Genomic DNA, 27,248 nt, shown 5'->3' with positions numbered 1-27,248 from the left:
ATGTAGGAAAGCACCTGCCTAAGCAAATGCAAGGCCCTATATTCAAACTACAAAAGAAGAAAAAAGGAATAGAGAGGAGGAGGAGGAGGGAAGTGTGAAGGAGGAAGAGAAGAAGGAGGAAGGGGAGGAGGAGGAAGAGGAGGAGGCAGGGGAATGGAAGGGAGGAGGGGGAGAAGAGAGGAAGGAGTGGTGGTGGAGGAGGAGGAGGAGGAGGAGGAGGAGGAGGAGGAGGAGGAGGAGGAGGAGGAAAGGATTTTCTAAGGTACTGGAGATGCTTTAAAACTTGATAAATGTACAGTGTAGGAAACTGGAGACATCTCTCTAGAGCATCCTCATTTATTTTCTGCCAGTGTTGTGCAAACACTCGGTTACGGTTGACATAAATCCACAGGCTAGTACGTGAGAATCTTTGTGCCAGATTTCTCCATGTCCCCAGCTGCTTTGGCAACCATGACCCTCAATCTTTCCAACTGCAAAGTGAGATACTGAGAATATCTGATGCTTATAAACGTTACAAAGAATCAAAGAGCGAAAACTGCACCGTGCCCGGAAGGCGGGACAGATGTTCAGCATGCCGTCGCGGAGGGAAGGACCTGGCGGAGGCCCGGGGAATCTAAGGGACCCTCACTCGGCCTGTGACAGTTGCCCAGTTGATAAGATGCCCAGCTAAGATCAGATAAAGACATTTTGTGTGTGTGCCGGTACCAGGACTTAAAACCTCACCCTTTTCAAGGCTTGTGCTCTACTAATTCAGCCTCTCTGGCTTTTTTGCGGTTCGTTGAAGGGGAGAGTGCCAGGCATTTTCCTGCCTGGCCTGGCTTCCAACCATGATCCTCAGATCTCAGCTTCCAAAGGAGCTAGCATTACACGTGTGAGCCTCCAGCACCCTGCTAGTAACCATGCTTTTTGAGCATCCTACAGTCCAACTAACACAGCACATTTATGTCTCATTCCTCCTATTTCCCCAAGTCCCTAAGAAGCAAGGAAGTGCACCCGTTGTAACCCTCTTTTTTTCTGGATAAGGGAGTGGAAGCAGAGCTGATTAACGGCTACCCTTCTGCTGTGGTGGGGATAATGGCTTCTATCTGCCTTAAGTTCTGGATTTGCTTTTGCTTTTCTATTCATGGGACAGGCTCAACATTTTTCTGACACTTCTGGTCGAGTTTCTACGGATTAGATTTTCAAGAGCAGAGGTTCTCTCTGCTCTGTGGGATAGTGGGGCATACCATGCGTTAGGCTGTGCAGTGAAAGAAACAGGATTAAGTGATTTGCAGAATTATTTGACTGATGAAAAAGTAGCACTGTAGTGAAGTCAAGTGAATGGCCAAACTCACACTGCTTTTACGTCTGGGGTCAGAATTTGAACAGACTATATCACTGTATGATCTCAACTACAAAACTAAACTAAATAGAGCTAAACATGTTGTTTGTGGTCCATTATTGGCTTATTCCAATGTCTGTGGTTCATAATTCCTCCTAGTTCTTTTCCTTTTTTTGTTGTTTTCTTAAACTCGGTGTTGTTCCTTAGCCTCTCTGTGCTCATGGCTAACACTCTACCACCGAGTCACAGTACCACTTCCACCCTTGCAGCTTATTCTGAGTAGTTTATTGGAGAGACGAGTCTCACAGACTTTCCTGCTCTGGCTGGCTTTGAACCTCAATCCTCAGCTCCCAGCCTCATGATGACAAGTGTGAGCCACTGATACCCAGCCTAGTTCGTTTGCTAAGTGTTACTTGGTCTTAGAATTGATAAAATTGTGTGCTCACTGTGTATCAGGTACTCATGTATTCCTAAATGCAAGGTGTATTTCCCATAGCTCTAAGGTCAACTCGACAACATTTTAAGCAGAAGTTGTAAGCAGCCTGCAGGCTACATTTGGCCCACACCAACGCAGAGGACAGCCTCACCTACTATCTTTACACGCCTGGCTTCTCTACTGCTCCTTAACATTGTCATCCAGCCCTCTAACCCTCTGCCTGCCCCCGTAGGGCATTTGTACCTGCTGCCCTGAACTAAGCCTTCTTATTTCACAGGCAAGGAAACCCACGTGTGCAGACCAGAGCTGAGACAAGACAGGAGTTCTCAATGACTGTCTCAAACCTGCAGCCGAACTTAGGACACAAGACAACACCATCATCCTGGCAGCACTATGATTTCAACTCAGCCATACCGATCTGATAGGAGCCTGTCCAGTCCCTCCTCCTGAAAAGGCCACAGCTTCCTGGATAATTCCTCAGGAACCATCTGTCAAGGGACACATGCAGTTTGCGGAGATGGATTTCAGAGTTTAGGATGGCAAGCAGAATAATCCATCAGGAACATAATAGCAACAGTGGTAAGTATTTCACTAACACTTCCTGAGAACTGACTCTCTACTCAGTGGTAAGTATTTTACTAACACTTCCTGAGAACTGACTTTCTACTCAGTAGTAAGTATTTTACTAACACTTCTTGAGAAGTGACTCTCTACTAGGCACTGTGAAGAGGAGACAAGCTCAGCAGACCCCAGGCATTTTCTGATTCTACAGTTACTTTGTCAGTTACATAATGACCAAACAATCCTTCTACAGCCCAGTTCTCTGAAAAAGCCAAGACAGAGTCCAGGGCCTGCGCTAATGTTTCTTAGCACCCTGGATATTTGAGTTCACAGTAGGGATTCGTAAATTTCAGTATGGAAAAAAAAAAAATCCCCTGAGGAATTCTTTTTAACGTAGATTCTTAGCCTGAACTACATGGTGCAGCTGTCTCAAAACTAAAACAAATAAATAACTACAAGGTCTCAGAAGTAAGTTAAATAAATACATACAATGCCAATTTCCTAAGCTACGCCCTGGAAGAGTCTACCAGGGAGCTTGAATTTGTAGTAACATCCCAGGTAATGAGACACCAGCAGCCCGTAGTCTGCACTGGGAAGCACGGTACTGGAAGTCCTGTGCACAAAGCCCATGGGAAATGCAGAGTTGTTTCCAATTTTGTCCAATCTTGACTAGGATAATCAGGAAGATAGAAGGACCCTGGATGGAGTCCTCTTCACGGATGTCCATACGTGAAAGCATGCCCGCTCTGTTTAGTGCAGGCCGGGGTGGACTGGGACCCTCCCTTAGGAAACCAGGGCTACTCACTGATGGAAAGGCACCGACAGAGGCTCCAGGGCCGACACGGGCACCAGCCCCCGCTGGCCCGTCACTAAGGACCCGCCTTCCCACTCGGCTTCATCCGCAGACAGCTTGACTGAGATCAACTCATTCTTGCAAAGCGTCAGACACTCGCCGTCCTTCTCGGCCGGGGGAACCACGGAGCACGTGGCTCTGCACACAAAGTGACCTGCAGAAGACGACACAAGCCCTTTCCAAGAAGTAGCAAGACACGACAAGGGCTTAGCATCCCCACGTGGGTTCCTTCCAGCATGGAGAGATGCAGACCAGGGAGAGGCCCAAGAGGTCTTTGTGACGCCGAGGAAACGATAGGAAGAAAAGCCCTTGAGAGGGCTTTAGACACTAGTATTTCTGTGTAGCTCATCGGGACAGGCTTCACAGAGACAGGGCCTTGAAAGAAAGCTGAAACAAACATCTACACAACGAGATTTGCATGCAATATGACTCCGCTTATGACTGCAACCTCGTGCTTCGGCTTAGAAATGACAAGGAATTGAGTTGATATAGAGGAATAGAAGTGCTCCACGTTTTCTAATAGCAAAACCTAAAATTCTTTCCCTCCTATAAGAGGTGTACAATGCAATAAAAAAAAAAACAGAGTCAGATTTTCAAAAGTATCATGCAAACCTGGCTCTTCCCGTGTGTCAATTAAGTCCTCAGGTTGGACCATCCGCCAGTCTGAGGACATCATCAAGTGTAAAGCAATCAAGCTACACTGCAAGGACCTCTGGTATTACTTGAACCCACTTCACAAAATAGCTCAGGTATTGCTGTTTCATTTTACAGCCCAGTTATATCACATGTTTAGATGTTTCCCAGCCTTTGGTGTCATTAGAATACATGGGAATCTTTTAGGGTTTTTTATTGTATATTTTTTGTCCTCATACTGGGGCTTAAACTCAGGTCTTAGATGCTGACCCTGAGCTTTTTTTTTTGCTCAAGCTGGTGCTCTACCATTTGAGCCACAGCTCTACTTTTGGCTTTTGGGTAGTGAATCGCAGACAAAATTCTGAATACTTTCCTGCCGAGGCTGGCTTTGAACCACAAGCCTCAGATCTAGGCCTCCTGAGTAGCTAGAGTTACAGGCATGAGCCACTGGCACCCAACTGCCTTTTTACTTTATTTATGCGAGTCCTTCCCTCTAGGAGCTTAATTGGCGTAGGCAAAGCCCTGGGATGGGACCTTTTTAATACCCTAAGAAGTCTCAGGACTCAGCGAGACTGAGCGACAGAGCCGTGAGTGTGGTGCGGTGGTAGGACCAGGCAGGATACCTGACATGGGGTTATAACAGGTGTGACCGTTGTAAAGGCTCTCCTGTTTCAATGCCTCTCCCGGTGTGCTGATTATTTTAAGAATCCAATAACAACCATCTGGATAAGACCCCCGCCTTCCCCAGGCCGGGCTGACCTTCCTGTATCAGGAGGCCCATGTACATGTTCTCCAGGTGTTCGTCATCCACAGACACCTGGATCTCCGTGTCCTCCACCAGTCTGCTGTTGAGCCAGTACTTGTGATCAAAGAGCAGGTACGCCAGGCACGTGGACACATAGCCTAGAAGTTAAGCCAAGATTCCTCAACACGAGGAGATTCTCCCTCGGCTGACTACAAAAGGGAGCTCCCACCTAAACTTGCTGTCAATCTCCAGGTCCCCCACCCCCACCCCCAACCTGCAATCTAACTAGAAACCTGACAGTAGGGACGGCTTGCTAGAAATGCTCTAGAACAAACTGATTCCTCTAAAACTGTTTGGAAAATACAAGTCCTATTGAAGGGATATTTACCATTTTAGCATAATGAGGTCTCCATAAAGGAGATGACCAAACCCAACTACCATTTTCTAACACAACCATGGAGTTCTTCAGGTTTATAATATTGACTCTAACAGGTCCTGGTCTCCCTTCCAAGTTCTATCCTGAGATTAAAACTTCTGTGCTCTGGTGCTACCGTAGCTGAAGAGATTTTCCATAGTCCCTTGAGTCAGAATCTATGCCAGCCCCCCGGCTCCAACACCACCCCATTGCCAATGCCCAGTCAGCCCTGTCTTCTCAAAAAGGCAAACTAAAACCTACATCAATTATAAAATTCAGCAACATATATATGTAACTGCACATGCTTCTACACGGGAATTGTTTGTCTTGCAATCTTGCTTCTTCAGAGGCTGCCTCTCTTTCTCATGATGCAGAAAGCTGTCTCTTTCCATTCTGACTGCCGGGTGCATTGATTAGCCCGTGTCCCTCCGTAACTGAAAGTCCACACTGGGGGAATCTTATTATGGACACACGGTGTTCATTCAGAAGGTCTGAAGTGGCGCTTGAAATTCTACTTTCTCACAAGTCCTGTGTGGAGCCCGCGGGCTGGCCCACGAAACATACTCTGAATGCACAGAGACTCGTGTGGTCCTAGGAGAGGTATAGTGCGAAGAGCAAACAAAATTGGCTTGGCTCGGTCTGGCTTTGAAACCATGACCTCCTTATCATGGGTTTTTACCCACTCAAGCAGACGCATGAGGCATTTCTCATCACGTATTGCTGTCACTGTGCCTCAATTTCCTTCTTTACTTTCTAGAAAGCCCTGTAGCCCAAGGTCATTTGAACATAGAATTACTCTCTTTGCTTGACCCCTTTCCAAATACATGGGATAAGGAGTCTAGAACGTCAATATTTGGCGCAGCTACTTGGTCCTACTGGAGGTGGATTCTCTTTTTCAGTAATAAAGAACCTTATGTCTATGTCATTACCAAGTTAGTAGGTAAGCAAAATACTTGCCAATTGGTTGCTTACCTTGTAAAGAAAGCTCTCCCTGAACAAAAGAAAGTGATCTCTTCACGTGACATTTTAAAGTAGTAGTTAGTACCTGCCCTGGATGTAGTGTTAGGCAGTCTGTGGTATTTCAGAAGTGAGCCATCCACTTTCGGGGTCTACATCTTTACATTATCAGAATCAGACCGATTCCTTCGTATCAAGCCCAGCCAGCTGATGGAACTGGGAAGCAGCAGCTCCTTTGCCTGCCTGTCCCAGGGCATACCTAACTTCAGGTAGGTGGAGGACTTCCAGACTCCCCCACCCCCACCCCACCCACCGCCCCGTGTCATACCTAACTTCAGGTAGGTGGAGAACTTCCAGATTTCCTCCATCGTCTTGAAGGTGATGAGGAACTGCCCCTTCTGGGAGTGGATACTCACCAGCCTGGCAGAAAGGTCCTGAATGAGAAGAACACCGAGTCAGCCTGGGAGGGACTAAGGAGACCTTGCTTTTCAAAAAGAGTCATCTTAAGTCATTGCGCAAAAAGGTTTCCATTCAACACATCAGTTTATGAGTACAATGCATCTCGATCGAAGTCACCCCTTTCATAACTCTCCCCCCTCTATTCCAATCCCATCCATACGCTCAATGGACTACCCCCACACATTGAACACTATGACTGCATTAACCCACCTGCCCTCCTGTTTATTCCTGATTCCTATTGTTCATTTTGTTAAGCTGTAAGTTTGACAAGAATTATGCCATTGGAACCCTCTTGCACATAGCATACTTTAGTTAATGCACTTGTATATATGCATATAAATATGTGTGCTTATGTATGTATTTATAATTTAAATCTAACTACCACATGTGAGAGAAAAACGTGCCCTCCGTCTCTCTGAGCCTGCCTTACTTTACTTAACATGATAGACTACAGAATGGAAGACGATCCTTGTCAGTTCTGTGCCCAACAAGGACATAATATCCAGAATATACTAAGAGCTCAACAAACTAAACCCTCAAAGAAGCACTGACCCAATGAATAAATTGGCAAACAAAAAGTTAAGTATAGACTTCTCAGAACAATAAGTTAAAATGTCCAATAAACACATGGGGAAGCACTTACTATCTCTGGCCACAAAGGAAACACACATCAAAACTCTGAGATTCCATCTCATCCTAGTTAGAATGGCCATTATCAAGAATACAAACAATGGGGCTGGGGATATGGCCTAGTGGCAAGAGAGCTTGCCTGGTATACATGAGGCACTGGGTTCGATTCCCCAGCACCACATATACAGAAAACGGCCAGAAGTGGCGCTGTGGCTCTAGTGGCAGAGTGCTAACCTTGAGCAAAAGGAAGCCAGGGACAGTGCTCAGGCCCTGAGTCCAAGGCCCAGGACTAGCCAAAAAAAAAAGAATACAAACAACACCAGATGCTGGCACAGGTGTGGGGGGGAAGGAATCCCAGAACGCGGTTGGTGAGAATGTGAACTGGTACAAACACTGTGGAGGCCCTTGGCCATTTCCCAGAAAACTACACATAGAACTATCCTATGACCCAGGCGTTTCCACCCCCACATGTGGTGGAACAGTGAAGACTCTCGGACAACCATGTTCATTGCTGCACAGCTCACCACAGTCAAGTTGTGCAAATAGACCAGATGCCTCTCAGTGTATAAATGGATCAAGAAAATGTCACACACATGCACACACACACACACACACACACACACACACAATGGAATTTTACTCATCAATTGGGAAGAATGATATTGCATCATTTACAGGAAAACAGGTGGACTTGGAGAAAGAGAACTTCTTGAGTACAGCATTGATCTCTAATCTTTACAAAATCCATTGGGAGCTATCTAAACATAATCGACAGGAGAGTAACGAGAAGGAAGTATGGCTCACACACCGAGTGGGTTACTATGACATCGTGCAGTCTTTAAAAGGAGCAATGAAACTCCCTGTGTACTAATGCTGGCTCTAAACCTGCATGGCCAAACAGAACCACTGGGCTTGAATTCAGGGCCTGAGCACTTTTCCACTCAAGGCTGGTACTCTACCATCTGAGCCACAGCTCCATTTAAGGCTTTCTTCTGGATAACTGAAGATAAGAATCTCATGGACTTTTCTGCACAGGCTGACTTTGATTTAGAATCCTCGGATCTCCACTTCCTGAGTAGCTAGGATGACAAGCATGAGCCATCAGTGCCCAGATCTGAAAATATCATCACCATCATCATCATCACCACCATCATCATCATCATCATCTGTGGATGAAAGGCTCAAACCACTGCCAAGACTTGGTTTCAGCCTTTCTCTGTTGGCTGCCTATAGAACGAGAGTTGACCGTAGGGATGGTCAGAACATCACTCCCAGGCCAGATCCTGCCCGGAACCCAAGGAATTCCAGAGAGGCTATGGAAAGGAAAGCCCGTCGTTCAGCCAAGTCAGCCTCTGTGGGTCTAACTTTGACTCTGTGGTTCTGATTTTGCCACAGGAGGCCCCAAAGAGGCGCCAGATCCTTAGAGGACACAGCTCTCACAAACAAGGAGGAAGCAGGTAAAAACTGACTCAAAGAGAATTTACTAAACGCCGGCTGGGAATGTGGACCCACGCTTCACCAAGGGCCCTGGGAGTGACCCTGCATGTAACACCCACAACAGCCCTCGGAAGAAAGCGCAGTTACGGAACTTAATCTGCTCCAAGATGCACTTTTTATAATACCTAGTGATTGTGAAATAAAAAGTCAGGATGCGTGCAATCCTACCTAACTAGCAACCTTCATTTTCCTCTTGGAGGCACATGAAAGAATGATGCGTGTTACAATCAAAGATACCTCACCTCTAGAAACAGTGTCATCCCGGCTTTACACTCAAGGAGACCAGGGCACTGAGAGGTGAAGTAACTAATGATCATCTGAAGCGAGGAAGCAGGGCCTTGATTGGACCGCAGATCCGGATAACTCCAGACCACAGGCCCCAAGCTTATCCAACTCAGGCCTTAGCGCAGAAGGTCCTGCTCCGGCTTGTACCAAAGGTCACTTGGATTAAAAGAAAATCTAGAACATCAGTGCATGGCTTGGGGACAATGATCTCCAAGTTCCCGAATTCCACATAGAACTAAATAAAAGTGTAAGACCCTTAGGTCCTATTTATGGAGCGTAAACGACTCCCTGAAGCACAATTATCAAGCTTTCTCCTCCTGAAAAACTAGACACTGTCTTTGTTCAGTTTTTAACCAGATTGATTCAGACTGAAAATAACTAGGGGCCAGGCAGCAGTGGCTCACACCTGTAGTCCTAGCTACTCGGGAGGCTGAGATCTGAGAGTTCTCAATCAAAGTCAGGCTAGGCAAGGAAGTCTGTGAGACACTTATCGCCAATAACTACTCAGAAAAAGCCCAAAGTGGCACTGTGCCTCAAATGGTAGAGCACTAGACTTGAGCAAAAGGAGCTCAGAAATAGTGCCCAGGCCCTGAGTTCAAGCCCCAGTAAAGGTTCAAGGACCAGTTAAATAAAATAAAAATAACTAGAGGATTTTGGTGTATTATATAAAGCCATTTTCCCTTCCCCACCAGTTGTTCTACCAAACTGGATCCATTTCTGACTCCCAGTTAGTAGCTCCTAGACTATATATTATTGGTTAGGCTATAGAAATGTATTGTAGTAATTAAAGGTGTAATCTATCTACTGTAACAAAACTGAGAAGATTTATTTATTTTGTTGCATTTTCCCATCATGTTAATATTTGTTGCTACTGTATTTTGACTGGCTAGTTTGTTCCTATAAAATATAAACACTACTGGATGCTGGTGGTTCATTCCCAGCTACTCAAGAGGCTAAGACTGGCAATTATGGTTCATAGTCAGCCCAGGAAAATTTGAGAGGCTCTTCCTAATTAACCAGCAGATGTGGCTCAAGCAGAAAAGCTAAAGGACAGCCCTGAGTTCAAACCCTAGTACTAGCACAACCAGTCAGCCAATAAATAAATAATTAAACATAAGTTTAGTGGTTACTGACAGTGGGAAGGACAGTATAGTAGGATTATTATTTAATGAGTAGATAGACGCAATAATCTGGGGTGGTAAAAAGTTCTGCAGGCAAATGTCATAAGTGAATCATACATTTTCAAATGATCGCAATAAAATCTGTCCCTATGTTATGCCACGGTAACAAACACTGATTCAAATGCTGTACCTTTGAGAATAGGCTGTTATTCTAACCATTTTTGTTCCAGGGTTGAAGTCACTGTGCCAAGATCAATGGACAGAACCAAGTTCTCTCTGACTGGGCAACCCCAGGTCGCGCTGTTGGGAATCCCTGCCCCTTGTTGTTAAGCAAAGCATGTGTCCGTATTTCCTCAGGCACGTGGACACGGATGTTCGTTCACGCTGCCCACCAGATGCTTTCTTGAGGGCCTCCCTCCTTCGTTGTGGGTCCCCAGTGCTGGAGAGGCTGGGCGGTGGGACTCAAGGTCAGCGGGAAGGTCAGCCGGCCACACTCACCTTGAACAGGGCGCGCACGTCCTGGTCCCGGTTCTCCAGCGCCCAGAGCCGCCTCCGGGCGGCTTCCTGCAGGGGTCCGTTCACACACCTCCGCGAGCGGCTCTTGACGCTGAAGGAGAGCGTCAGGTCTGAACGGAACACAGGGAGAAACGTCAGGCCGCACCTGCCACCCAAGAGAAGTCGGGGGGAAAACTGGTCTTCCCTGGGCGAAGAAGATCCAGTCTGTGGTCTGTAATAAGGCCAAGAAGTCATTTGAGGGCCCAGAATGTGGCTCTGTGGTAGAGTGCTCGCCTCACATACAAGAAGCCCTGGGTTCGATTCCTCAGCACCACATACACAGAAAAAGCCAGAAGTGGTGCTGTGGCTCAACTGGTAGAGTGCTAGCCTTGAGCAAAAAAGCTAAGGGACAGCATGTCTGGGTGATGAGTTCAAACTCCAGAACTGATGTGTGTGCACACACACACACACCTAGACATACACACACACAGTGTATTTAGTGTAAAACCTGGAAAGATAGATAAGAGGCAGGGGTTCTGCAGATGAGAAAGATAAATAGAATAGCTGTATGTTTTACATGGAAAGTATTGATGGAAATAGCACTTATCTGGGGCTTAGCTACCTTGTGTCATCTTCTGCCGTGGGAAACATTTTTCCTCGTGTTCAGATGAGGAGACGTGCTGGCTTGATAGGGTTGAACCCTTGAAAGGGCCTTCTCTACCTGGAGGAGATAAAGCGTGAGGCCATTGGTAAGGACAAAAGCAAGTTCTAAGCACAGTCTGCACCTTTCTGTCCGCGGCTCGTCTTTCTTCCAGGTCTCAGGGGAGAGAGGATGGAAGAACTCTTCATCTCCTCACCACTGACCTAAAATTATTTTGTAGTCAACTGTGAGCAAAGGACTGTCATAGATCCTATCTCAATCCTGCAACAGTCTCCATCTGATGAAAAGATCAGATTCCCACCGATGGGTCCAATGTATTCCCTGGCTTTCTACCCTGAAGGCATCTTAGATAGCAGACTCCAGCAACGTTCCAGCCAACTGAATAGCTAACAGGAGGTTGGAGTGTGGTGAGGACAAATGGGCGTCCTTAGCTGAAGGAACGCGGCTGCCAGGGTCCTGAAACGTGTGTCTGTCCCAAGACTGTTCTTCTGTCTGGCCACTCACTTGATTCCTCCCTGAAACCTCTCTAAACACTTCTATCTACAGTGATAGACGTGGAGCCAGCGAGCTGGACACGGGGCCCGGAGGTAAGGAGTGGTATTTTGATGGCAGAAGATTGTAATTCTAACTACTCGGGAGGGACAGAGCCACTCTGAACGGGAAGGTCTGTGACACTTTCATCTCCACTTAACCATCCAAAAGACAGAAGGGGGCTATGGCTGTGTCTGCCTTCAGCAAAAAAAGCTAAGCGACAATGCCAGGCCCTGAGCTGAAGCCCAGTAACATCACACACACATACACACACACACACACACACACACACACAGAGGAGGAAGGAAGTGGGGGGGGGAGAGGAGGGACAGGAGGAAAAGAGAATATAGAACAATGGAAGGGGTGAGATTGATCGAGATACATTGTGCTTATAAACTGATTGGCTGAACTGAAACCCCTTTTTACAACGACTTAAAGATGATTTGATTTAAAAAAAAAAAAAAAAGAAAGGAAAGAGAACGTATAAAGCACACAAGTCAGCAGACACAAGAGAACACAGGACTTTCGCCAAGGTTGCTACTGGGTGGGGCGTCCGTCCCTTAGGGTTTCACCAAAATGCTACAAAGACTCGCCAGTCCTCGCTCCCCCGGGCTGCTGGCTGTGGCCTTTCGAGTGTGTCGCTGCTCAAGGACTAGACCGTGGGGTGAGAACGGGGACAGCGCCCCGGTCCTGGCTCAGCGACGCTTTCTGGGCCACTCATTGAATCCTCTGAGTTTCCCACGGGATTGTGGGCGCTCACCACCGCCTTGTGGACCTGTGCCTCCGGTGACAATGGCAGACACGCTCAGGGCCGGGCGATGCGATGCGCGACCTGGGCCCCCCTTCCACACCCGCGCACCCCGGCCCCATCCTGAGCTTCTGCGGGGACTCTCCCGGCCAAGGGAGGGATGTGCCCCTCTCTCTCTTCCCAGTGGGAAAAGTCAGCACCATTTCCAGTGGTGTGAGGAGAACCAAACAGACTCAGCCCCGCGAGGAAGGGGAGACCCCTGGGCTCACGGCTCTTCACCCGGAAAATCTCGTTAGCTGTTCAGTGCCGGGAGCTAAGCAGCTTAGCCAGAAACCTGACAGTCATGAGCTACTGTTGAAGAAGATCATGTATTTAACAGTCCTGCCTCCCACCCCCGAACCGGTAACAACCGGAGCACAAAGAGAACCAACCACTAGATACGAAAATGAGCCTCAGTCGGACGCACTCACGCCATCCTTGGTCAATGACCTTGATCAAGACGCTCCAGCTCTCCACCTTGGAGATTTTTAATTTTCCCACTTACCAGTGAAGGATTGGCACAAATCGGTGTTCCTGAACCCCAACTTCCCACATGAATTGTCTAAATAGTATTTCTATACTAATGCATCAGGTATTGGCGGCTCGTGCTTTTAATTCCAACTACTTGGGAAACAGCCACGTGGAAGGATGTGGTTCAAGACCGATGCAGGTAGAGTGGTATGCCCTTGGCATCGCAGCTCTGTGAGAGGCACAGACAGGAGGCTCACAGTCCAGTCTCACCAGAGCAAAACAACACAACGCTGAAGCAGAAGGGGGCTGGAGGCGTGACTCAGACGACAGAGACCTGTGCAGCAAGTTCAAGACCCTCTGTTCAAACGCCAAAATTTAAGTGACCAATGCCTTGGTTTTGTCTCAAGAGATTCTGATTCGGGGGTCTGTAGCAAGTTGTCTAGAACCACACTTGCAGGCAGTCACTGCAAGTGCGGTTCTAAAACCATCGGTTGAGCCTCACCCGGAACGCGTTAGAACGTTAGCGCCGTGGCTTTCAGCACCGAGGCAGAATCTACCTTGTATCAACACTCCACGCGGTCCATGCCTACAATCAAGTTTGAGAAGCACAGTTTACTTCTGTGGTTCTCAAACCCAAACAAGTCAGAATCACTTCAGGAATGATGATGATGATGATGATGATATAAAAAGACAACTGTTGGGGCTGGGGATATAGCCTAGTGGCACGAGTGCCTGCCTCGGATACACGAGGCCCTAGGTTCGATTCCCCAGCACCACATATACAGAAAAACGGCCAGAAGCGGCGCTGTGGCTCAAGTGGCGGAGTGCTAGCCTTGAGCGGGAAGAAGCCAGGGACAGTGCTCAGGCCCTGAGTCCAAGGCCCAGGACTGGCCAAAAAAAAAAAAAAAAAAAAGACAACTGTTGCACTTGCAGGAAGGAAGGAAGGAATCATTAGAGAAAAATGAATGATGGAAGGATTTGAAGAAATCACTTAGCTCCACTCCTAACATTACTGTTGAGATACTAAGGCCCAGAAAAGAGTGGTTTTGATTTTATCAAGCTCACACAACAAGTTAACAAAACGCAGAGGTCATCCACATCACTTGGTACAGACCTTGCTATTTCTGCTGTAGCATCAGACTTCAGAACTGTGAGGTCTAAGATCTCTGATCAGGGGGCTGGGGATATGGCCTAGTGGCAAGAGTGTTTGCCTCGTATACATGAGGCCCTGGGTTCTATTCCCCAGCACTACATATATAGAAAATGGCCAGAAGGGGCGCTGTGACTCAAGTGGCAGAGTGCTAGCCTTGAGCAAAAAGAAGCCAGGGACAGTGCTCAGGCCCTGAGTTCAAGGCCCAGGGCTGGCAAAAAAAAAAAAATCTCTGATCAGTAAAATATCTCATGCATGGAAATTCCTAACAGTAAAGAGTCACTTCCCTTCTCTCTTAGCTTCTCTGTTCCTACTCATGCACTCAACCCCACCTTTAAAAAGAAAATTAAGCACTGAAGATTTCCCTGAATGCCTTTTTGACACCCACAAGTTTTTTTTGTTGTTATGTTATTTTGTTTGGGGGGAGGGGTTGTGTTGGTTTTGATTTTTGCTTTTGCTTTTTTGACCCAACAAGTGCATCAGCAGCAGTTTTTCTAATGTAAACCCACATTGTTCTTGCTGGGACAAATATCAAATTAGAGCGACAGCTACAGCTATCTAAGCTGTATAATGATATCACTTGTTTAAGAATCTGTAGAGCAATTCTTTGTGATAATTGTGGGTGCAGAAATATGTAGTAAGAGCACAGACGCAATAAATTCATGAAAGTGATTCATAAGAGAGAGATGAACTAGATGGAAAGAGCCATCTGAGGGACCGTAAGTGCCTCTGAAATGGTTTATTTCTTCAGAAAGTACAAGAAAGAGCCGGGCCCCAGTGATTCATACCTGTAATCCTAGCTACGCAGGAGGCTGGGATCCAAAGAATTCTGGTTCAAAGCCAGCCTGGACAGAAAAGTCTACAAAATTCTATCTCCGGTTAACCAGCAAAAAGCCATACTGGATGCATGGTTCAAGCCATAGAGAACAGCCACCCAGGGGCCAAGTTCAAACCTTAGTACCAATAAAATAACAACAATAATCATCCTCCATCCCTTACTGTTACCAGCCATCTCCCCGCTCTCTTATCACCATGCTAACGATTCAACCTCATCAAGAAGACCGAACAGAAAATGGAAAACACCAGCGATCACGGCAGACGAATATACCTCTCCCACAAAAATGCCTGCCACCGTTCTTCAGGAAGGTACGGAGGCTAAGGGAGAAGTGCTAGAAACTTCTCAGTGAGACAACGTTGACCTGAATTCTCCGGGGTCTACACTCGCTTCATACTTTCCTGAACAATGGCAACAGTGTGGAGAGAGGGTAGGAAAGTGTCAGAGGGGCGGGCCACACACCCAGCGCCACCTCCTCACCACGAGCCCACGGAAGATGCCGTGAGCGACCTCTGACATCAGGAGCCATCGCAGCCAACTCCCGCTCTACAGGCCAAAGAGCAGGGCGGCCAGATGAGCGTGACGCGATCCGCTGCCCTCACACAGGACGCAGGAGGTGGGGACGTGGGGGGGGGGGGGCCGATATGAGCCACCAACAAAACAGCCCAGACCCTCGGCCAAGCCCACGGGCTGAACGGTCCAGCGCGCTCCCCCCCCCCCCACGTGCGTGGAGAAAACCCCGGGGGAAGGGCGTGAACAGCCTCCACAGAAATAGGTCGTAGGCTGACTGACTCTTGGTGACGTCCAAGAGCAAAACATGGACGAAAAATGTAGTCCTCGGGTGACAGTGCCTTAGAACTCCGACACCTTCTGCAGTGTGGCCTTCTTGGTTTTACACCGCGGAGCTCTGCTCTACGGGAAGCCTTTGTTAGAGCCGAAGCTGGGGTCCAGTGGAAGCTGGGGTCCAGCCACGGGAGCACAGCTCCTGAAGATCCCCCCACACACACCGGTTTCCAACCCCTACACCTCACGGATGCACACATGGAGCCCCAAGAGAGAAATGGATCTGTTAGTGTCATAAATAGGAAAGGCGGGACCTGACGTTTACTCTTCCTAATTGCGTGCCGTGCTTCTTTATATGTTTCCCACGTAGACTCAACCCAGCACCGTCTCACGAGGAATGCCTAATTTATCATTTCTCACAACTGGCAAATGAGAAAAGCAAAGCACAGACATCCATTGCTCCAGGCTACGAAGAGAAGCAAGCTCCTACCCCGAAACCTTGGGCTCGGAGCGATGGCTCTTGAGGATCACCTGTCTCGTGGAAGCAGACCGCAATCCCTTCCACACCAGCGCCCCAACCTCCCACGCTCGGGCAAGAACCGTAGGATTCGAGGGGCGGGTCTGAGAATGTGCTAGAGGCAAACCGCGTCCTGTCTGTGGTGCCAGTGCTATCGTGTGGGGTTTGTTGGCTTCTAGTTCTCGGCCCAGGGCGGCCTGTGTCCGGGAGGGCCTCCCTGCTGCAGGTGCCAAGACGCCTCCGCCCCGACTTCCATCACCTGGAGTGCCTTCTAAGAGCCCGGGGTCCGGGACCGCGGGGAGAGTCACCTGTCAGAGGGGGGAAGCCCCCCGCTAGGTGCCGCTCCTCCCGAAGCTCTGGCACGCCCGGCCAGGCTCCAGGAAGACCAGAGTCAGGACTGAGCCCTAGGAGTAAGAATGCCACCGTGCACCCCGATCGTGTCCTGTGAGAGACTGCAGGGTCGGGTTCGGCTCTGGAAAGGGGCCGAGCGCTCGCCTCCGGGTGGCCAGCCGTGCCCCTTTGCCCGGGGCTTGGGCCTCTGCAAGCGTGAGCCCTGACGGTGCCCCAGAAAAGCCCTCGGAGCCCAGCAAGCATGGGTGGCCGGTCACTTCTGGTCCCGGATGACCTGAGCCTGCCTTAGAACGACAGCTCTCTACGACCTCGCCTTGGCCGGCCTCAAAGCACCAGGGTGACAGGTAGGAGGCCGGACACGGCCTGTTTTCCTTCGGAGGCAGCAGCCCAGACAGAAATAGAGTCGAATGACCGAAGCCAAAGTCATGACCACCCGCAGGCCACAGAGGAACCGGCTGCCGGAAACCCCTTCCTGCCCTGGGGGATCTTGGGAAGAAAGGAAGGAAGGGCTTCGTCACACCCTAGGAGTGGCCGCCCCAGCCCGCTCCCCCCGGGGCCGCTCCCGGAAAAGCGGCCCCTCCAGGTTGCCGGCCTTTTGTTGTACAGAGCCAGCATGGCAGATGCTGAATCCCGGGGGGAAGAGGGGCGGCCCGAACCCAGAACCCAGAACCCAGAACGCCTAGCCACGCTCGCGGCCCTGGAAGGAAGGACAGTCACAGAGAGAGGTGCCCTCCCGGAGCCTCCAGGAGCCAGGGTGGCTGGGGTCCCCCCCACCACCCCCCACCCCCACCAGGAAACTCACCCGAGCCCCTGGATGGACTCCGCTCCCCGGGGATGCAGAAGCAGCCACCCATGGGTGCACCATGCTTCCCGGGCCAGGGCCCCTGGGATCACCGGCTAGGAGAGGAGAGCAGGGAGCCTCCCCGGGCGTCCCTCCTCCCGCCTCCACCCGGGCACGCGCGAGGGGCCAAGGCCACTGCGAGCACAATGCCGGCTTTGATATCCCAGCTGCACGGGCGGCCCGGGCGGGTGGGAGGGGCCGCGGCCCCCGGGCCTGACGCTCCTCTCCCCGGCGGGCCGGAGCCGCCCCTCCCCGGCTGCCGCCCGGTGCCTAGCAGGCCGCGGCACATTCCACGAATTCTAGAATCCAGATACACAGCCCGGCGCTTGTGCGAGCTGCCGGGGCGGAGGAGGGCAAAGAGCATCCTTGGGCGTCGGGGCTGCTGGCTCGCGGGCTCCCCGGCCCGCCCTCGGGAACGGATCCCACCCAGCCGCCCTTGGCCGAAGCCTGCCTCACTGTGGGAGGAAGCTGCTGGGGCCCGGCACCCGGGAGCCATTCCTCGCTGGGCGACGGTGGCCCACCGCCCCCCCCCACCCCCCACCCCCCAGCGCAGGCCTCCCGAGTTCTGAGGTGGAGGAACTCAGAGCCAGCTCCTGGGGTGGGATCAGGACGTTTCCCCCGGGGGGACTCGCCCGGCCCCGGGGACCCACGCCCACGTGCATCTCTGGAGTCCAGCTGCAGTTGCCACGCTAACTTGGCTTGAGTGGCTGTGGCGGGGTGTTGACCATGAGCCACACACTTGTTGTACGTTACTTGGTTCCAGTCCATTGCATCCCACATCACGGAGGCCACGTTGTTTTGGGTGTGTGGCTTGGGTTGGGCTTGCTTTGGGTGAGGAAATGGATGAAGAGGGGTGGATGCCTTGCCCGACCCCGGCTGGTCGGTCCCATCTTCAGAAGCTGCTGACCTCTGCTGACCGCAGGCTAGCCCCCTCCCCCTTCCCTCCGGGGCACACAGGGGAGGGCCGGGGGAGGAGGATTGGGGAAGGGAGGCCAGACAGGTCCCCCAGGAGCGGGTGGCCTCTCTCCACGCTTCCCTGTGGGGGGCATTTGCTCAACGCACACCCATTCAAAGTCCCCGTTTCCCACCACCTGTCTGTCCCATGCTGCGTTTTCCAAAGCTCGTTACGAATTAAAGTTCACCTTAAGTCAGGTGCTGGTGGCTCCCACCTGTAATCCTAACTATTCAAGAGACTGAAATCTGAGGATCACAGTTCCGAGCCAGGCTGAGCAGGAAACTCTGTGAGACTCTTATTATTTCCCATAAAAACTACCAAACAGCCAGCAGTGGAGCTGTAAGTCAAGTGGTAAAGAGCTAGCCTTGAGCAAAATAGAAGCCCAGGGACAGTGCCCAGACCCTGAGTTTAACAGCCAGTGTCAACACACACACACACACACACACACACACACACACACGATTAATATCTGAGGCCCAAATTGGCAAGTGTTCCTTTAAAAGATGTCACACAGAGAGTCTGAGAGCTGCGTGAGAATCAGACAGTAAACGGGAGACCCCTCCAACTTGCCTGTAACAGACACCGTTTGTCCTTGTCTGTGCAGCCCTCTGTGTGTGTTTGTACGTGCCCACACACACCAGGACCGGTCTCACAACCGTGTGTTCTCACTTGGCCTTTTCACGTAAGGCTGATGCTCTATTGTGCAAGCCAAGCCCCCAAATCTGGCTTTTTGCTGGCGAACACGCGACCAGAGTCTCCTGGGTTTGCTGCCGGGGCTGACTCCCCGCCACAACTCAGACCGCCGCCCCTCTGGTGGCTGGGATTCTAGGCGGGAGCTCCGGGTGTCCTGCTGCCACACCACCCTTCTTCGGGGGTGGTAACAGTCGGAAAGCAACCATTGGGAGGATGCCAGAGCGAGCGCCGGAGACGCCACCCTGCGGCCGTCGGTGGAGCTGCACACATTCCAGCGAGTCTGAAGCAAACAGCTCATTCGTAGTGAAGCCACAGCTTCCCTTGAGAGGCCAGAGGTTCGGGCTGCTCTGCTCACGGGTGGTTGAGATGGGCTTCTCAGAACAGAGAGACTCCCAGACAGAGCTCGGCGAGGCCTGTGCCCGTAAGGCACGGACGTATGCAGGTCAAATCCGTCCTAAACTGCCACTGCAGGTGTAAAATTAGTTTTCTTCTTGAAATTATTACCATTGTGTTGAGATCATTGTTATGCCAAGTCGCGAGAAGACCACCAAGAAGGCCACCGAGACTCAGACGTTCCGAAATGCAAAAGCAAGGCTTTATTCAGGCGAGCTGCAACTCGGGCCTCGTCCGTCCTACCCGCGGAGGTTAGGAGGGAGCCTCGAGCTGCGATTGCACAGGGCTTATAAAGGCAGAAAACAAAGTTACAACAACCAGGTGTTCAAGCAAGACAAAAAAACAAAGTTACAGCAATCAGGTGTTCAAGCAAGACAAAAAACAAAGTTACAGCCATCAGGTGTTCAAGCAAGCAAGATTAGGACATGGGTACAAATCTGATTGGCTCAGGGCTCAAGCACTCTGGGGGCGGTTAGAGTGAAGCATTCCCAGCGGTTAGAGTTCTTGACCGGCTGGGTCCTAATGGACTTATCCTCGGTCTGCTCACAGGGCCTGCTTATCTCAGGTTCACGTGGTAAAGTGGGGCCTGACTTCAAAATGGCTTTAGTCTGGCTCTTCAATAATAACTTGAGTTATTATTGCAAGGAAGAACTGAAAAGATCCTAATTAGTTGAACTGTATCCTCCCTCCAGAGAGAGAGAGAGAGAGAGAGAGTTGTAGGGCAAGGTCCTAGGTCCTCATAGGTAGCCCTGACTGGCCTGGAATTGCCAATCCTCCTGCCTCAGTCTCCCAAGTCCTGGGATGATGGTGCCATGAGATGCATCTGACATCTTAAGTTCCTGAAAATGTGGCTTTGTTTGGAAATAAAGGTATTGATTAAGATCAGGTCATATTGGAGTGGAGGTCATACCCAAAATGACATTGGGGAGGACAGCGCTGGGATTTGAACTCAGGGTCTCATGCTTACTGGTCAGACATCTACTGCTGAGACACATCTCCAACCCAATGGGATCCTTAAGTTAAAAATTTTTTAAAAGCCAGATACCAGGGGCCCACACTAGGTCCTGGAGAGACTGAGACCTGAGGATCACAGTTCAAACCCACCTCAGGCAAGCAAGTCTGAGAAAGTCTTATCCCCAGTGCACCAGCTGAGCCGGTTAGCAGTTTCAGCCTCCTCTGGGGAGGGGAGAGAGGTTGAAAGGTGAATCGATCACCGATGGCTGGTGACTTCATCTACTGTGCCTCAGTAATGCGGTTCAAAACCAGGGAGTTCAGAGAGCTTCCTGGTGGCCCAACACCTGGACGTGCCCCAAGGGGCTCGTAGGCTCCGCCCTCTGCCTACACACTCGGCCCTTGGCATTTCGTCATCTGGCTGTTCTCCATCTCTTGTAATGCTCTTTTTTTTGTTTTTGTATTGGTTTGATGCCAGTACTGGGGCTTGAACTCAAGGTCAGGATGCTCTCGCTCAGCTTTTGGCTCAAGGCTGGCAACTCTACCACTTGAGCTACAGCTCTGCTTCCAGCTTTTTTTTTTTTTTTGGCCAGTCCTGGGCCTTGGACTCAGGGCCTGAGCACCGTCCCTGGCTTCTTCCCGCTCAAGGCTAGCACTCTGCCACTTGAGCCACAGCGCCGCTTCTGGCCGTTTTCTGTATATGTGGTGCTGGGGAATCGAACCTAGGGCCTCGTGTATCAGAGGCAGGCACGCTTGCCACTAGGCTATATCCCCAGCCCCTGCTTCCAGCTTTTGCCTTCTTAACCGGACATCAGAGTCTCACAGACTTCCCTGCCCCGGCTGGCTTCGAACCACAATCCTCAGATCTCAGCCTCCTGAGTAGCTAGGCTCATAAGCGTGAGCCACCAGGGCGCAGCAATCCTCTTCACAGAAACCAGGTAAGTGCATTAAAGTGCTTCCCCGAGTGGTGCACGCAGGGACTGGTGGGACCCCCCCGTGGGAACCCCCGGAGACAGACGGCTGCTCAGAAGTCCAGGCGATGTCTGGCCAGCCCCGTCACTGGGCAGCCGCAGGAGGAGGGAGCCAGTGACGGAAAGGTGGCCAGGACGGAAGGCTTTGAAGTCGCAATTAATTTGTGCTTGCGTCTACTTACTCATCAAGCATTGGCCATTCAACTCTGCTCCCTGTGGACATTAATAATAATAATACTGGTGAGCTCTTTTGACGGACTCACGGAAAAGCCCACGTGTAATCATCTCCCTACCCACACGCGCGGGGGGAATGGGAGCGTTTGCTCCCTGTCTCTCTGCTTCCCTGCTCGGTCAGAAACACCCACCCAGGCATCCGTGAGGCAGAACCGGCTTGCGACGCGATTGCCCCGCGACGGTGAGCCGGTGAGCTAGCTACCAGCCCCGCTTTCCTCCGCCAGCCTCGGCCGCCGGGGAGCCGAGGGGGAAAGGCCGGCTGCCGCCCAGGACAGGGGTCACCAAGCGGCCGGCTCTACCACACTGGCGCTGCTGAACTCACTTCTGCAGGTCGCCTTCGCTAGTGAGCCGCTGGGATATGTGTGTGTCCGTGTGATAAGTGTGTGTGCACACGCATGCACGCACACACACGTCAGGATCATGACACAAGCCCTGGGCTCACACTCCCTACCCCCTCCCAGGCAGAGGAATTCCTCCTCTGCTCCACTTCTCCTGCAGGGAAACTCGGGTCTCCGGCCTCCGACCTGGCTCGTGGGGCGGGAAGGGGAGGCTGTCAGCCCGGGCCCGGGGTACGGCTCCCGCCGGGAGCTCAGGCCTGCACCTGTGCTGCGGAGGAGGGAAACTGAGGCACGGGAGGAGCTCACAGGCCCACGGTGCAGTGCAAACAGCAGCCAGGAAGAAGCCCGGGCTGCCTTGCTCTGCGGCATGAAGGGGCCTGCACTCGAGTGCCTCCATGGCCCCCTGTGTGTGCGGCGTCCAGCGGAGGGGGGGTGCCTCACACCTGCCCCCCAGCTACCGCGCCAGCCCGCGCAGGGGAGCCCCGGAGACTCCATCCGGCAGAGGGGTCCGGCTGCGGTGACCTGGGCCTGCTCCCTCAGCTACAAGCACAGAGCAGGTGGACTCCCAAGCACCCAAGGGCCGGGGAGGAGGCGAAGATAGGAGGACCTGGAGACCTGGGGACCTGGGGACCTGGGGACCTGGAGACCTGGGGACCTGGGGACCTGGGGACCTGGAGACCTGGGGACCTGGGGACCTGGGGACCTGGAGACCTGGGGACCTGGGGACCTGGAGACCTGGGGACCTGGGAACCTGGGGACCTGGAGACCTGGGGACCTGGGGACCTGGAGACCTGGAGACCTGGGGACCTGGGGACCTGGGGACCTGTAGATCTGAGGACCTGGGGACCTGGGGACCTGGAGACCTGGGAACCTGGAGATCTGAGGACCTGGGGACCTGGGGACCTGGGGACCTGGGGACCTGGGGATCTGAGGACCTGGGGACCTGGAGACCTGGGGACCTGGGGACCTGGGGACCTGGGGATCTGAGGACCTGGGGACCTGGAGACCTGGGGACCTGGGGACCTGGGGACCTGGAGACCTGGGGACCCGGGGACCTGGAGACCTGGGGACCTGGGGACCTGGGGACCTGGGGACCTGGGGACCCGGAGACCTGGAGACCTGGAGACCTGGAGACCTGGAGTCGTGCAGAGAGACCTGGGGACCTGGAGACCTGGAGACCTGGGGACCTGGGGACCTGGAGACTTGGAGATCTGGAGACCTGGGGATCTGGGGACCTGGAGACCTGGGGACCTGGGGACCTGGGGACCTGGAGGCCTGGAGATCTGGGGACCTGGGGACCTCCTGGGGACCTAGAGATCTGGAGACCTGAAGATCTGGAGATCTGGGGACCTGGGGACCTGGGGACCTGGGGACCTGGAGACCTAGGGACCTGGGGACCTGTAGATCTGAGGATCTGGAGACCTGGCCTCGGAGCTCCATTGCAAGTACCACAAAACATAACAACAGTCCTCAATTGGCTTGTGGCTCACAAGGGGCGTGTGGCCAGGACGGGGCGGGGTCGGGGGCGTGGCGGAGACTGGAGGGGCGTGGCCAGGCCCCGCGATAGGGCCCGGGTGGGCGGGGCCAGGGGCGGGGCGGGGCCGGGGCGGGGCGGGGCATGGTGGAGAGCGGGCGGGGCGGGGGCGGGGCCAGGGGCGGGGCGGGGTCGGGCCTGGGTGGGGCGGGGCCAGGGGCGGGGCCGGGCGTGAGGCGTGTGCGGGGCGGGCCGGGGCGCGTCCGGCAGGTGGCAGCGGCGAGCCGCCGCGCGCCGACCGCATCCCGGCCCCGCCCGCGCCCAGGCGGTGCGCACCGGGCGGAGGGCAGCGTTCACCCGGGCGCGGGTCCGGAGCGCCCAGGGCCGGCCGCCCTCTGAGGCGCTGCGGGGCACGGAAAGGCAGCGGGGGGGGGGGGGGGGGGGCGGGCGCCAGGGCTGCGGACCGCCAGGGCCCGGGGGCGCGCGGCCGGGGAGGGACACCGCGGCCCCCCCCTGGGCGTCCCGGGAACTCGCCGCCGACCCGCGGGGCGGGCGGGGCCGGGCCCGGGGCTCCCCTCCCCCCCCCCCGTGTCCCCAGCGCCCGCCCGCCCCCCCCCGGGCGTCGCGGGTTCCGGGCGTGCGTGGGCTGCTTCCGTAGCCCGGCGGCAGGGCGGGCGGTTCGGCGGCGGGCTCGAACCCGCAGGAGCCGCGCCCGCCTCGGTGCCGGCGATGGCATCACGGACTCAGCCCGTGCTGGAACCAGGGCCTCGTGGACGGGAGGCGAGCGCTCCACCACCAGGCCGCATCCCCAGCCCTGCTGGCCCAGCGTGGCGAGAATTGCTTGGCCCTCTGCCTCCTCCTTCCAGCGCCCCCCGTCCCGTTCACCGGCCTGGCCGTCGGTGGGGCCGTCGGTGGGGCCGTCGGGGGGGCTGTGGGTGGGGCCGTCGGTGGGGCCGTCGGTGGGGCCGTGGGTGGGGCCGTCGGGGGGGCCGTCGGGGGGGCCGTGGGGGGGGCCGTCGGTGGGGCCGTCGGGGGGGCCGTGGGTGGGGCCGTGGGTGGGGCCGTCGGGGGGGCCGTCGGTGGGGCCGTCGGTGGGGCCGTCGGTGGGGTGGTTGATTCTGTGGGGGCCACGCGATCGTTCCCCGCTCCTCCCCCGGCGCCCACACACAGGATTCCACCCATGAACACCGGAAAGCTCGCGACTCTTCCTATTTCCTTCTCATACGTTCCCCGCGGCTCGTTTTCAGAGGAACTTCCGCACTCTTTTCCCTAACAGTCTTAATGTTTTTCCTCAAAAAAGTGCAATTTTCAAAACCGTGTTTGTGAACGTAATCCATTCTTATGGATACATTGCTGCGATCTCCGCTGCATTCCTCCAAGGGCAAACGCCCATCCTTTTCTGACTGTTCTCCGACTTGGCCTGTAGTTACATGATATGATAGTGTTTCTTACGTTTGTTACTGTGCTTAAAATACAGGAAACAGTAAATAATAGAATTCAAGCAATTAGAAAAAAAATGTATTATCTCGGTTGGGTCTCTTTAACATTTTCCTCCCAGCAATTACTAGCACATGTAGACAAAAAAAAAAAAAAAACCCTAAGGATATATAAGATCTAAACAATAATTTTAATCAAGTTGATCTATTGGCATTTATATAACACTTCACCAAAAGCAGCACAATAAAAATTCTTTTCAAGTGTATATGGAACATTCATCAAGATAAAACATATTCTGGAACAAAGAAAAAGCAAATGTCAGTGAATATAAAAGGATTGCAATAGTGAACTGTATGTTCTCTAATGTCTAAAGGATTTAAATTCAAAAATCAATAAAAGTGATATATTTGGGTGATTTCCAAATATGTTCAAATTAAACAAAACATTCCTAAATAACTAAGTACAGAATAAGAATCACAAGATAAATTCAGAACTACTTTGACAGCTATATAATCAAAACGCAACATAAAATTCAAATGGCTCACTAAGAGTCATATTTAAGAGGGAACTTAATAACATCAAATGCTAAGGTGAGAAAAGTAGAAAATCTCGGAAATCAGTTTTTGTCAGATGTAGGGAGGCCAGAGCGGGGGCAAACAAATGAAGAGTGGAAGGGTGGACTAATACATTCATAATATTCAATGCACGTATGTTACGATAGGACCAGGTAACTTGAAAGATGGGTAAGGTTGGGAGAGAATGATGGAAGGAATGACACTGAACAAAATGTATTGTCTTCATAGACGGACATGTTGAATTGAAACCCCTTTGCACAATTACTTAAGATCATTTTTTATGCCAGTCCTGGGGCATGAAATTGGGGGCTGGGGGCTGTCTTTGGGCTTGTTTGCTCGAGGCTACCACTCTACCCCTTCAGCCACAGCTCCACTTCCAGCTTTTTTTGGTAGGTAATTGTAGGTGAGAGTCTCACAAGCTTTCCTGCCCCGGCTGGCTTTGACTGGAAATCCTCAGATCTCAGCCTCCTGAGTAGTTAGGATGACAGCCCTTGGTGTCTGGCTTAAGGGTAATTTTTCTTTTAAGAATAGGAAAATCTTAATAATCTAAGCAAAGAAAATTAAACACAAAGTAGGAAGGAAGGAAGGAAGCAAATAAGGAAAATACAAGCAAATCAGGTGCCAGTGGCTCACACCTGTAGTCCCAGCTACTCAGAAGGCTGAAATCAAGAGAACTGAGTTTCAAAACCAGCCTGAGCTGCTAGTATGACTCAAATGGTGAAGCACCTACCATGAGCAAGAAAACCCAGCAGGCACAGAGCCCTGAGCTCAAAACTTAGCACTAGAGGGAGGAGATAAGAACAGAAATCAGAGAGAGGGGGGAAATGGAGAAGGAAGAGGAAAATGACAGGGAGGAGGACGAGGAGGAGGAGAAGAAGGAAGAGGAGGAGGAGGAGAAGGAGGAGGAGGATGAGGAGGAGGAGGAGGAGGAAGAGGAGGAGGAGGAGGAGGAGGAAGAGGAGGAGGAGGAGGAGGAGGAGGAGGAGGAGGAAGAGGAGGAGGAGGAGGAGTTGTTTCTTTGAAAGAATCAGTCAGATTCATCTGGATGAACCTTGGTGAACAGCAGCCTTCCAGGCTGAGCGTCTTGGAAACGTTTATCCAGAATAAGGCTGGAGGGAAGACCTTTCTACTAGGGTCCCCTAAGCCCGCCCGGCCCCCCCTCCTCCCCCCCAGGCCCCAGGTAGCTTGGATTGCCCTGGTTGGGGAAGGGAGGCGGGGCCTCAGGGACAGCCCCTCCCCGCTTTCTGCGCTGTCATCAGGCCTGTCAGGCTGGGCACCTTCCTGGAACTCTAGGGTTGAGACACACGGTCTGGTTCTGGGCAGAGCAGGGCAGAGCGCACGCCCGGAGTCGTGGCTATTTTCTTGCTGACCAACTTGGCACAGCCAGACTCCCTGCCAGCCTCTGTCAGGAAGCCCCAGGTCCACCATGCGTACACACACACGCACACACACACGCACACACACACCCCTGAAGCAGGAGCTGCGGGACGCAGAGGTCACACAGCTGCACAAATGGCTGTAACTGGGAGAAAAGTCGTGTAAGAGGAGAATCTAAAGTGGAAGCCGCACGAGGGCACGGGGTTGCGATTCTCTTGCACAATACCTGTGTGTTCCACACACACAGCACGTATGCAGAATGCTGAGTGGATGCACGCAGAGGGACGGGATGAGTGGTGGAGTGCATTCCACCCACGTGACTGGCAGAGCAGGTGTGAGCGGGAGGACCTGCGGGTGTGAGCGGGAGGAGCTGCGGGTTTGAGCGGAGGAACTGCGGGTGTGAGCGGGAGGAGCTGCGGGTGTGAGCGGGAGGACCTGCGGGGTGTGAGCGGGAGGAGCTGCGGGTGTGAGCGGGGTGAACTGTGGGTGTGAGCGGGAGGACCTGCGGGTGTGAG

General features: G+C 52.5%; 1 protein-coding gene and 1 long non-coding RNA gene across 4 annotated transcripts in view; one reads left to right on the top strand and one right to left on the bottom strand.

Annotated features, from left to right (window-relative positions):
* The window catches only part of Sh3tc2 (SH3 domain and tetratricopeptide repeats 2), a 43,218-nt gene extending 25,720 nt beyond the window's left edge, over positions 1-17,498 (bottom strand). For all 3 annotated transcript variants that reach the window (XR_007208650.1, XM_048331217.1, XM_048331218.1), the window contains exons 1-7: positions 17,297-17,498; positions 11,031-11,129; positions 10,412-10,539; positions 6,250-6,355; positions 4,564-4,707; positions 3,124-3,325; positions 2,172-2,245 (exon numbers count right to left, since the gene is read on the bottom strand). Coding sequence is in view for 2 of the 3 variants with exons in the window: in XM_048331217.1 (XP_048187174.1) it covers positions 2,172-2,245; positions 3,124-3,325; positions 4,564-4,707; positions 6,250-6,355; positions 10,412-10,539; positions 11,031-11,129; positions 17,297-17,348 (805 nt within the window). In the remaining variant the exon portion in view is untranslated. The remainder of the gene's footprint in view (positions 1-2,171; positions 2,246-3,123; positions 3,326-4,563; positions 4,708-6,249; positions 6,356-10,411; positions 10,540-11,030; positions 11,130-17,296) is intronic.
* On the top strand, positions 1,596-21,222 carry LOC125339888. Its single transcript, XR_007208651.1, has 3 exons — positions 1,596-1,759; positions 14,400-14,407; positions 21,211-21,222. It is a non-coding gene; the product is annotated as an uncharacterized LOC125339888 (long non-coding RNA).
* Positions 21,223-27,248: the final 6,026 nt, after the last annotated feature.

The sequence above is a fragment of the Perognathus longimembris genome, chromosome 22 (assembly GCF_023159225.1).
Source record: "Perognathus longimembris pacificus isolate PPM17 chromosome 22, ASM2315922v1, whole genome shotgun sequence".
In the NCBI taxonomy this organism is placed as follows: domain Eukaryota; kingdom Metazoa; phylum Chordata; class Mammalia; order Rodentia; family Heteromyidae; genus Perognathus; species Perognathus longimembris.
The sequence above is the reverse complement of the archived record's forward strand: the minus strand, read 5'-3'. Positions and strand labels throughout refer to the sequence as shown.